At 48.9% G+C, this 11,654-nt stretch overlaps 5 protein-coding genes across 5 annotated transcripts in view; 2 read left to right on the top strand and 3 right to left on the bottom strand.

The window, feature by feature from the left end:
* The window catches only part of CNBD1100 (hypothetical protein), a gene marked incomplete at both ends in the record, with an annotated part of 3,938 nt that extends 2,323 nt beyond the window's left edge, over positions 1-1,615 (bottom strand). Inside the window, 3 exons of the mRNA XM_770969.1 lie at positions 1-1,186; positions 1,235-1,536; positions 1,585-1,615. The exon at positions 1-1,186 is cut by the window's left edge and continues 56 nt beyond it. Of these exons, the coding sequence (XP_776062.1) occupies positions 1-1,186; positions 1,235-1,536; positions 1,585-1,615 (1,519 nt within the window). The remainder of the gene's footprint in view (positions 1,187-1,234; positions 1,537-1,584) is intronic.
* Positions 1,616-2,162: 547 nt separating this feature from the next.
* On the bottom strand, positions 2,163-3,650 carry CNBD1090 (hypothetical protein; the record flags this gene model as incomplete). The annotated part of the gene is made up of 4 exons (XM_770968.1): positions 2,163-2,203; positions 2,265-2,493; positions 2,555-3,104; positions 3,166-3,650. 4 exons carry the CDS (start codon positions 3,648-3,650, stop codon positions 2,163-2,165), a joined length of 1,305 nt encoding a protein of 434 aa, XP_776061.1.
* A 697-nt stretch (positions 3,651-4,347) lies between these two features.
* Positions 4,348-5,214, top strand: CNBD1080 (hypothetical protein; the record flags this gene model as incomplete). Its single annotated transcript, XM_770967.1, has 3 exons — positions 4,348-4,390; positions 4,426-4,616; positions 4,669-5,214. The coding sequence occupies 3 exons, from the start codon at positions 4,348-4,350 to the stop codon at positions 5,212-5,214; spliced, it is 780 nt and encodes a 259-aa protein (XP_776060.1).
* A 536-nt stretch (positions 5,215-5,750) lies between these two features.
* Positions 5,751-8,981, bottom strand: CNBD1070 (hypothetical protein; the record flags this gene model as incomplete). The annotated part of the gene is made up of 11 exons (XM_770966.1): positions 5,751-5,835; positions 5,890-6,059; positions 6,116-6,664; positions 6,732-7,295; positions 7,348-7,533; positions 7,574-7,714; positions 7,765-7,888; positions 7,941-8,108; positions 8,167-8,431; positions 8,553-8,668; positions 8,725-8,981. The coding sequence occupies 11 exons, from the start codon at positions 8,979-8,981 to the stop codon at positions 5,751-5,753; spliced, it is 2,625 nt and encodes an 874-aa protein (XP_776059.1).
* A 1,605-nt stretch (positions 8,982-10,586) lies between these two features.
* On the top strand, positions 10,587-11,424 carry CNBD1060 (hypothetical protein; the record flags this gene model as incomplete). Its single annotated transcript, XM_770965.1, has 4 exons — positions 10,587-10,617; positions 10,671-11,123; positions 11,184-11,261; positions 11,330-11,424. The coding sequence occupies 4 exons, from the start codon at positions 10,587-10,589 to the stop codon at positions 11,422-11,424; spliced, it is 657 nt and encodes a 218-aa protein (XP_776058.1).
* Between the last annotated feature and the right edge of the window lie 230 nt (positions 11,425-11,654).

The following is an 11,654-nucleotide window of genomic DNA, read 5'->3' as shown; positions in this document are numbered from 1 at the left end:
TACCTACTTCTAATACAAACATGTACGGATTTTCCTCCACGTTCTTCAATCTGCCTAGTGGTGGCCTTCCAATACTGGTTGAACCTCCCTCGTCTATCTCACCGTTACCACCGAGAGGTTTGCGGCGTCCCCAATCCCACTCCATCTCCATTGCGGCTTTAGCGCCTCGATCAGGCGACCGGGAGAGGTCATCTTGCGATTGTAATTGGGGCGGTTCAGACTGACCACGGTCAAGCCGACTGCGTGTGGGTGGCCGGTTACGGGGGTTCGAGACAGGTAAAGGCTGCCGAGCAGAAGAGAGACCTTGTCCTGGGGAATATTCTACAGGGGTATGTGCATCTTCATCTTCATCCTCGTCCTCGTCTTCATCGCTTCTGGAGGAAGGCACCTCTGTATCCGCCGATTTGGACTTTCTAGGTTTTGGTCGGCCGTCCATCGCCAATGCTGCCGGCTGGATAGAAGCCAAGAGATCCTGGATAAACGCCTCCACAGAACCATCTTGCTCATTCTCCGATGCCGACCCATCCGCATTGGTTGAAGAATGATAGCCATCCATATCGAGAACCACATCCTTGCCATACACCACTTCTGGGCCCTCTCCTTGGCCTGCCTTGACTTTTGGCAAGCCTTCTTCCCCTCGCGTCGCATTTACACTAGCTGTAGCGTTGTGACTATCCGATTTGAGCTTTTCAAGTTTGAGGTCGCGCAGGGGGAGACTGGTTTTCTCTCCCGGGCGTGCTTGCATGGGGTTTGGTTCGTCGTTGGTATTGGACACAACAGGGTGAGAGGACTGCTTGGCTAAAGATTCGTCGTTGCCATTGGGGATACCGTCATCAATGGACGGCTGACGGGCAGGAGGCGGTGGTGGGCTATTATCGGGATATTTGGACGGTGAGGGTTTCAAAGGACTAGGGAGGAGAGTCGAAGCGGTACCGAGGAGAGAGGACTTGGTCAAAGAGTTTGAGATGTTGGCAGCCGTATGCTTTTCTTGCTGATCATCTCCCCTTCGCTTATTCGGGGTTCCAGGAGGCGATGCATTGAGATCCAGAAAGTCGACTTCACCAAGCGGCGATTCATGTGGGACTTTCTGCTCGGTATCGCCAAACGGCTCTTGCGTTAATGATTCCAGATGTTCTTCTTCCGGAGGATGCTCACCCGACAAGGGCGGTGAAGGCGGCACTTCAGACTGCTACCATGTCAGCTAACATCATACGATCTAATGGACCACACGCACTTCGGTAGGCATGACAACCGGGCTTGTCAACAAATCCGCTGGCACCTGTTCGTCCGTCTCCACCACGAAGAACGCCTCTCCCGTCTCGCCAACTTTCATATGAAACGGAGCCACATGAGGTGCAGGAAGATTATTCGGCAGTCTTATAGTAACCCGCTTTTCTGCTGCTCGCAAGACTTGAAGCTTGCCAAAACGGACATGAAACGGCGAAGAGGAGAGAGTGACTGTGCCCTCAGTGTCGACATGTCGGACGACGATGACATCGATAGCACCTGAAAGAGTTGCAGGATTTATGCCAGAGTCTGTTTTGGTGTTAGTAGAATAAGACGCAGAGGAGGCTTGAGACTCACAGTAGTTGTAAGCTTTGGAGAGATACTGCATTATGGAGACAGATCAAGCAGTGGGGACGGGAAATATCCCCAAAGGAAAGAGAGTGGGTTGCGTGGCGCCAGCACGGAGGAAGGAAGAGCAGGGGGATGGAGATCGAAGATGTGAGCAGAGGGGTAGGAAGAGGTGGGCGGCAAAAAGTGGGAAGCGGGGAAAGGAGGAAGGAAACTTTGCAGATCCACACATACGAGTGCAACGACGGACGTCGTGAGACCCTCGCCCGCCGTCATATCAGAAGGAGCACATGACGTCACGATTTTCTTCAACTCACACGTGGTTCTTTAACCACTCATTTCATACAGCACACATCCTACCAAATATCACCAAGATACATAAAAGGAATCCCCTAGACGTAACTCTTCAAACTTAAATATGTATCCGAAATTAAGGCAATAAATGCTTTTGCATCCGCCATCATTCGCTCATCTCCTCGGAGCTTTCACGATCCCTCATCCTGAGCTCAAACTCACTCAGTGCCCTCTTTCCCCCTTCAACCCAAACACATCTCGGCTCAGCCAAAGACCATCTCATGCCAAACATCTTACTGGTGCGCGGAGGGCTGTTGAGTGTCTTGCTGTTGAGCTGCATTTGTGATCGATTTCATTAGCCATGACTCAGCAGACAAAATGAATGACAGACATACCGTAGTAACCACCCCAGCCTCCAGCCTGGTAATACGCGGCAGCAGCAGCAGGGTCCCACGCGCCTTGCTGAGCCTGGCTCTCGGCTCCGACGGCTCCGACAGCACCGACGGCGGGAGCAGGGTGGCTAGCGACAGCTACGCCAGGCTGTCCCGGCTGACCTGGAACGCCAGCCTGATTATAGTTGTATCCTCCGTAGTAGTTGTAGTTGGGATAGCCGATTTGAGGTTGCTATGCAGAAAGAGAAATTAAATTTAAATTCAAAAAGAAGATGCATTGGCATGAAACTCACCATGGAGGGGTACCCAGCCGCAGGTGCGCCACCTTCCATTGATCCCTTGTCCTTGCCCCAAGAACACTTGATGGGCCTTCCGTGCACCAGCTGGTTTTGCAAATGAGTGATAGCCAAAGCAGCATTCTGGTGCGTGTCAAGCTTGACAAAGGCAAAGCCCCTGTCGGCCTGCATGCGGATTTCAACGATATAGCCATAGCCCTGGAAAAGCGGAATGAGGTCGGCTTGAGTGGTGTAAGGAATAAGGTTGCCGACATAGACCGTAGTGTTGAATTCGGGTGTTTGAGAAGCAACAGTCTCATATGAGCCGACGGCACCACCAACACCGACGCCTGGAACAACACCAGGGGCGGGGGCACCGTAAGCAGAAGGGACACCCGCGGGAGCGGGAGGGGCGCCCATAGGGGGTGCCGGGTAGGAAGGCGTGCCGCCGCCGGTTCGAGTACCGCCTGTCTGAGTCTTCTGGTTTGCCCAGTTAACACGGATGGCACGGGAACCGAGCCATTCGCCGTTCATGGAAGCAATGGCTTGCTCAGCATCAGCCTTGTCACTATGTATAACAGCAAATGTCAGCAAATCGAACGTGCTGAATTAGAGTACGTCAAACATACCGGAAGGAGAGGAAACCATAGCCTCTGCTCTTTCCCGAGTTCATATCCCACATGACCCTCGCCTCGCTCAGACTACCAAAGGCACCAAACGCCTTTGACAAGACATCGTCATTCACTTCTGGACTCAAGTCTCCAACAAAGACGTGGTAATGATGCTGTGTGTCCTCCTTGTTTTGGTTACCCTGATACGCCCAGTTGACCCTGATCTCGGCGTCAAAGATCTTGCGGCCGTTGAGTGTGGTGAGCGCCTGGTCGGCAGAGCGCATGTCGGCGTACTCGACGAAACCATAGTTGAATCCACCATGCTGGAAATTCCGGTCTTGAATGATCTTTGCGCTGACGACGGGACCGGCGACAGCAAAAATCTCTGTGAGGATGTAGTCGGTGACTCGGGGAGAAAGGTTGCCGACGTAAAGGTGGGGTCGTTTGGGAGCTTCAGCGGATTGACCTGGGGTGATGCCGTATTGAACGAACGGAGCAGCCATTGCGATGGAGTGTTGTTTTTTATAAAAACAAAGATAAGGAAGAGATAGGAAGAGAGAGAAATAGAATCTAAAGAGAGAAAGAAAAACCAGATGCCCGGAAAGAGAAATGGAATGCGAGTCTCAAGTAGAATGTGGAACGAAGTGGAATGAGGATTGGAAAGAGATACGCATAAGAACTCACAGCCCGCCACCTGTCGGTGTTACGGCGATATAGCCATCCGGCCCACTTCAACCTACATCGCACTCTGGGAGACATCTATGCATGTATGGGACATTCGAGAGGATGTTCAGATGCACAGCGCACAGTTGTTACTATGCATGGCTGGAGAGACAGTGGCGCGCGGGAAGAAGAAAGAAGACGGAACGGAACGGGTCGCCCCGACAGCTGCGGCGGCCTCGTTCTTGGCCCATCTCTGCTATCCACGCTGCCTATGTACATATATACGTCTCTGCGGGCGTGTTGCAGGAGCAATGACCGCTGAGAGGAGAATACATGCATAGGCCAGATTTTTGAGAGGGAGGAGGAGAGGAGGAGAAGAAGAAATGTACTGTCGGGTGAAATCCACGTCATGGCTCGCGCCACGTCCACGACCACCACCACCAGCATCCCATGTCACGACGGCTATACACATACAACATAGACGTTCTGTATTAACGTACTTTGTATTGTCTACTGTCTACAACATCACCGTCCACTATGGTCGTTATCGCAGCCTCAATCTGCACCAGGAGCGGAAAGCGTAAGTCACAGCCATCACACACCGCTGACAGCCAGCCCTCCTCTCCCGCCAGTTCAGGCCCATCCCCAGATCTCGCATCGACAGTCTCCTCGCTTCTTTCCCAAAGCTCATCCCCGTCAACTCTCAGCATACCACCGTGGAGACAAATGACGTCCGTTTCGTATACCAGCCGTTCGAAGAGCTCTATGTGCTCCTTATCACCAACAAGGGCAGCAATATCCTCCAGGTACGTCACGTCCGACGGTTTAGCCAACGCGATACTCATACATGCTCCGTAGGACATCTCGACCCTCTCTCTCCTTGTTCGCCTTATCTCTTCCCTTACGCCGTCCATGACTGAAACCGCCATCCTTCACCACTCATTTGACCTTCTCTGCGCCTTTGATGAAGTCGTCTCGCTCGGCTACAAGGAGAATGTGTCTCTTATGCAGGTCCGCAATGTCCTCGAGGGCGAGTCGCACGAAGAAAAGATCCAAGAGATCATTGCACGCAACAAGGAGGCGGAGGCAAAGGAAGAACTCAAGCGGCGGGCAAAGCAGCTCGAGATGCAGAGACGGGAGCAGCAGCGACGCGCCCAGGGCGGAGGTGGTATGGGCAATGTTGGGGGCTATGGCGGTATGGCAGGCGGCTATTCACCTGCATCCCGATACGATGCACCATTACCCGCACAAGAATATAGAGCGCCTTCACCTGTAGCGGCTTCTGTGCCTAGTAAACCCGCGTTCAAGGGAAGCGGAATGAAGTTGGGGAGCAAAAAGGGCAAGCAGAGCGATCTTATGAACGCATTGGGTGGGGAAGATGCCGAACCGGAAGCAGCAGACTAGACGTAGGGTTGTTGATTGACAATTTACCGTTTATACACTTTTATCAGTGCTCATGTAGATAGCATGTACTACTAACAGTCAGTAGTACTACTACGTTCACCTATTAAGTACTATTTGTGCAAGTGTCTCGAATCCCTTGCTCTCTGCTTCGGCCATTTCTCCGCTGACGAGCCGATTGGTAATCTAAACGATCTGGAGCTTAAGTATGAAGGGGATGCGGAGAGCTTTCATGCTTGTTCTCTTTTGAGGTAACTTTCCCAACTGGAATTCCTTTTTGGAATAATCACGATATCGCCCTTCTCTCGAAAAGCTGGAATAGGGGACGCAAACGGTAGCTCCTTCATTATTACACTTTTTAATTATTATGTGTGCCTAAATCATTATTTATGGATCGTAGTCTTGTTCATCGTCATTAACCAATTTATAGCATAAATAAATAACATGAATCTAGGAATACCAACAACGTACTATACTACTACTCGTATCATTAAACACTACCGTTACCGTGTACTTCAACGGCACACCTGCCACTCGTCTCACAGTGGATCTCTCTTGGCCCTTGACGCGCTCGCCATCGATATTGTTTGCAACTGTTGAGCCAAAAACTCTTGCGTGCCGTCCCTGTGACCTCAAACGTCAAAACTAAAATTGTTATGGGGGAAACGAAACACTGACCTCATCCTCAATATTCTCATTATCATCTCCGTATTGCCATTCGTATTAACACGTGCCTGCTTGGCATCTTTTCTGGCACGAATAGTTCCAAGATTACGCTGTGCTCTAAGAGACTTGCTAGGCTTTGTGACTCGGTATTTTAATGTGGATTGGAATCCTCGGACACACTCCTATGGGGTTGTAGTCAGTCAATTGCACAGCGGTGGATCTCGAATGACATTCGTACCTCCATCAATTTATCCGTTGAAAGGTCATAGTATAACCTCGTCGACAGCAAATCGTGATATCTTTGGTTTTGAAGAATAGTTGATGACACCCCACTGGAATCACCGCCAGCATACAAGAAGTCTTTGAGGAACCTCAACCAACTGAGCGCGATGTCCAGTTCCATATCTCCCAAAGGTCTCATATGTGAGCGTTTGTCAGATAACGGTGGTACAATCAGTCCTTCTATTGTCACAAGGATCTGCTTCCAAAGCTTGGCCATCACCAGCTCCATTTCGTCAGACGACAAAGTTGACGCCAATGTGTGATTGTTGACATCTAAATAATCGAACAGAGGGTGAATAGCTGTTTCAATTTCGCTGTCTGTCGGCCCACGATGTCGTTCTTCTTTTGTCGGGGGGATAATAAATTCTTGGGTTCGCATTGCAGATTTGTAAACTGCAGACAGTTTGCCCAGTGCCTCATTGTATGCAGGTGGATAGTTGGTGTGCCCTTTTAAGACCGACTTTATGGCGGAACGTGAGAGAGTATGTCGTAAGACGGGGTTCATCTAGAGGGTAAGTGTCAGTCCCCGTAACAAAATTACTTTTGAAGAAACAAAGACTCGCCTTATCCACAAGGCTGTGGATCATATCTGACTCTGTCCGCTTCAGACAGCGGAAAGCCCTTCCGAAATGGAACTGCATATCATCCTCTTCGCCCTCCATAGCTACTTTCAGAAGAATATGTCCTTTCGGGTCAAGGGTTAAAAGTGCGTCCCTGGCCATGACACCGGAAAATTGAGAAGGATCTAGTTGAAGGTATGCGCGACCAAGCAAATCGTGTTTGCCAACCATATTTCGATGTCGCACGGTCACCATGAACCAGGAACGATGTTGAACCGGAATGTCAAAGCTTTCGTCCCATCTCGGGTTGTTATCATCATAAACCGTTCTTGTTTTCGCGTGTCGTGTACCGTGTTCGTCGCTCACGGTCACAAAAGCATCGGGATGACCGCTGCTGCCTTCACGCGTAAGACCTTCAGCGAGAACTACTTTGACAGTAAACAGGAAGTTTCGCTGCTGATTATCTGGCTGTGACGCCGATGTATCGTAGGCCGAGAGATCGTCAACCCGCAGCAGATCATACAATTTGTCTAGCTGTTGCCTGGCCGCCTGGATGTTGTTTAATTTGACGCACGACTGTATTTAGTGTAAGTCAGTGTCGCATCAAATCAGTACCATTCAAACACACCTCGGGTGTGAAGTTGAAGAAAGCTTGCAGTTTACGCTCTCCTTGCAATGTGGCAACCGTTTCCTTGGCTTTCTCCAGCCAAGCCTTTTTCTTCGCCATCGTCTGCGAGGTATCAGATTGACGCATGTCCCCTAAGAAAAGTTCTTCAAGCTTGCTGCAATATTCATTGACAGTGGCACCAATGATCTGAATCCTGATTAGCAATTTTCCCATACGTACAACTCACCTTGGCCAGTTTGTTGACATAAACAGCCAACTGAGGCTCATCCGGCCATTCTAAATCCATAAGAAATTGTGCAGCGCTTGTGAGGGAAGCGAACAAATCAGTGACGGAGGAGGACGGGCCATGTGGAGTACTAGGCTCAAACTATTAATGGCATTAGCCGCTGACAGCTCGATGTCAACTAGACGACCTACGTTATCAACAGCCAGAGCCTGACTGCTCCACTGAGCAGTTTTTGTGGCAGTATGATCGATCCATCGACGAACAACCTGGTCAAACATGCTAGCTATAGTAATCCCATAGGAGTCTTCTTTGTTTCTTTGGGATCTGTCAACGCTCGCACTCGCCTAGGGAGGAATGATAGATTTACCCAGAGAAAAAGTTGCACATCTGTCCTAACTTTCGTGCCTTATGATACAGCTCAAATTGGTCATCAAGGAACTCGCCATTCAATTCACTAGCTTGAAGAACGTCTTCAAGATCTCGTAACCATAGATCTAGCTGTCGTTGTAAGACGAATTTTGTGATAGGTATATCTCTGCGCGGAGAAAGCGTAAGTGATCCTTGCTGAACAATGGTGTCGTTAATTCACTTACTGGCCAATTGGTCCTTTAAACCCCCGTCTCAGAGTTTTAATACCCTTTTCAATCCAAGTAACCATGTGCATCAAAAATGCGATCGATTTGGTTTCTTGAAGATCAAGGCTATTTGTTGCTTCGTTTACATATAGTGTGAAAGCTGCGGATTGAATAGCGTCCTCCAGATCTTTGAGAAGATGGTGGATGTTTTGAGTATTTGTGAATCGAGTATTCAACACAGACCAGTCTTCCACAGCTTCGAGGAATTCCCCAGAAAGATATCCTTGTGGACCATCAAGAGCATTCCGTATCGCGATTAAAAAGCTTTCATCTCGTTGAGCGGTTACAGATTCTAGTGCCCGCCGCTACCCAGTCAGCTAACATTTCTGACAACATTCACTCACTTCTGATACGGGCCACGTGGATGGGTGTTGATCTACTTGAACCTTGTCCATCATCGATAATGCTTCCTGAACGCATGCCGAGGGCACCAAACCTTCCGAAAATCTCCTGACAATGGCTTCCAAAAACACTCGAGATCTAAAGAAAGGCGGCAGCCTCCATCTTGCAGCACACTCGGAAAGAAGGAGAGCATGGCCGCCAGAAAGGATACTCAACGGGACGTCCTGATCTTCAGGAAGGGTTTTCAAGACTTCGAGATCATGATCAAGACATTTTCCAAGCAGCTGGTAGTACCTTTGACGGGGATTACTGGGTATAAATGTAAATGGATAGGTGACGTTGTCGGACGAGCTGGCGTGAAGAGAATTTAACTGAGAAAGTCGACTGGAAGATTGGACGAGGCTGGGGTCCAGTTGCATCATTTGGAGCATGGTCTGTGACAGAGAGGAAAGCTCGTCGGCCTTCCATGACGCCCAACTGGTAGTATCATGGTCAAAGTCATGAGGTTTATATGGGTAGGGATCTTCCGTATTGAGTCGTTTGAGGCAGATCTGAAGCATGTCGCGTTCACATCAGCATCACTATAATGGTAACCCACATATCTAAGCTCACTGACCTTAAGATCATCTAAAACCGCTTGTCTTGTACACGTCTCTTTCAAATCCTCTACTTTTTGACGGCAAACCTCAGTAGGCATACCAAATAATTGTGCCACAACTTCTAATAAGTCCATCGACTTTTTCCCTGGGACATTTTCTTCCTTGGTCACAAGACTGCGCATGCTGTTTGAGCTTTTCAAGGAGCTTGCCAAATCCTTATCTTCGGCGCCTGGAGTATCTTGGACCTTGAGATAGCCTTGGTAGGATTCCAACCGGGCCTTGAGCTCGGAGGAAACTGGGCCCATGGCAGAGATGCAGTCGCTCAAAAGGTCAACGAAAAGAGAAACCTGCCGGCTAAGCTCTATTCTCCAGCTATCGGCCCGAGCATCTTCTTTCTTGAGAGATTTGGTGGCCGCTGTGACGAAAGCGAGAATAAGGTCTTCAATCTTGCGTGATTCCTTCAGTTGTCGTTGAAAACTCTTCTCGGGCCAAGTACTAGACCAGAATAGCGCAACTGACCGTCGAAAGCTGGGACTGGAATACCTGAATAACCCTTGTATAAGCTCGCTGAAACAAAATCTTTTGAAGATGTTACGCGTACTTAGCTTCTTGCCCCATAGCTATCCTTTTCAATGTAAAGTCTACAGTTTTGAGTAGTTTTTCAGGGAACTTTGGAGATTTTGATGTATCTCGATTGACCAAGGATCCAAAGTCAAAGGCAAAGAAAGAAGACGAAGAGGATGTTTCAAGGGTTCGGCGAGAAGAGGATGAGGGCGGGAAAGGGAAAGAGGAGGAATCTAATTGAGCCACATGACTACGGTGCTGCTGTTGTTCAAGTTCGCCATGTATATAGCTTTGAGGGTGTTATTCAGTCTTTTGAACATATTCACAGCGTTCGTCACTCACGCAACTCTAAGCGTATATCTGGAATCATGTCAACATATTTTAAGAGATTAAAAGGGACTAGCATGCTCACTCTAGTAATTCGTCATTGCTAGCTGACATATTCTACTTCTTGTTCGACCTTGACAACGGATTTACGCTTCAGATATCGTGAAGGCCAGGTATCAATCACCTAGATGACCTGAGTAAGGAGGAAGTGTAATTGGCGATGTGTGGATGTTGTAGGCAACGTGTATTCGATGCGGTAATATGTGTTCAGCGCTTTCGGGAAGGTGTATGGTGAAACTACGTGAGCTGAATAAAAACAGGAATATATGAGAGGGAAAGCAAAGCAACCAAGTCAGAAAGTCAGAGAAGAGTGCACAACAATCGGCCACCGTGTGGAGGGCGGACATGGCCGACCACAACCGCATCGAAAAGTGGTGACGTCCTCACTCACTTCATCCCTTCCGTCGGAATCACTCACCCAACCCTTTCATTTATTATTTTTCAGCTCCGACTCTCCACCACTCCCGTCTGCACACATAGCCTATCATGTCCAACAAATCCTTCAAGTATGTTATCGGTGAGCACGGCCAATCGTTTAGTTTGAAAATTGCTTCTTACACCACATAATAGAGCACATGGAAGAGGACGATGCTGTCACCCGTTCCCTCCCAGAGTGGGTAACTCTTGAGTACTCCCACATGCTCTCCCTCGTCGGCCCTTCATCTACCGTCCACTTCACCTCTCTCTCTTCAACATCCATCTCTCCACTCATTAACTCTTTGAATAATAACCCCAAAGCTCAGCCAACCACCAAACCCATACTGGAACTTCTCCCGGCTCTTTCTCCTCCAGTAGACAAGGCGAGGGTCTGTTTGTTGGACCCCAGGGCTGAAAAAGTGATTGCTCCTGAAGATGCGGACAAGTTTGATGTCTTTTTGTACGGTGGGATTTTGGGTGACGACCCCCCTAGGGACAGGACAGGCGAGTTGAGGAAGCTTGGGTTCGAGGGAAGGCATTTGGGCGAGAAGCAAATGACGACGGATACGGCTGTAGGAGTGACCAAGAAGGTTATTGAAGATCAAGGTGATTATTGTACCCTTTGTTGTGTATGTCCATGAGAGAAAAACTAAAGCGAGTGGTTAGTGCCCTTGGATGAGATTCCCTTTGTGGACTTTCCTACTATCAAGTTTAACAAGGTCGAGTCCATTGAGATGCCTTTCCGTAAATGTCTCCTCTGACTTGTTTGGGAGAAGCAAATTATCGTCAGATGAGCTGATTGGTTTCAACAGGATATGTCAAGGACGAAAACGGAGAGCCCATTTTACCCCCCGGGATGAAGGCTCATCTCAAGGCGGATTTGGACCGAACGATTGACGATTTTTAAAAGTTTGAATGATGTATAGAGAAACCTGGATTATAACAGTACGGCATACAGGGTACAACTACTACATCTTTAACAAATTCAAAATGATACAGCATATACTCCGTCGGTTCCGTCACTCGTTTCTCCGTCTCTTGCAGCGCTCAATTAGCTTGAAGTCACCCCGTCTTTTCCCTTTAAAGTCATAGGCTACTTAGCACGTGCCAACCAATGCTTAAGGAGATAAGTAGATC

The sequence above is a fragment of the Cryptococcus neoformans genome, chromosome 4, assembly GCF_000149385.1.
Source record: "Cryptococcus neoformans var. neoformans B-3501A chromosome 4, whole genome shotgun sequence".
Classification (NCBI taxonomy): domain Eukaryota; kingdom Fungi; phylum Basidiomycota; class Tremellomycetes; order Tremellales; family Cryptococcaceae; genus Cryptococcus; species Cryptococcus deneoformans.
Note: the sequence above shows the minus strand (reverse complement) of the source record. Positions and strands in the feature narration are given on the sequence as shown.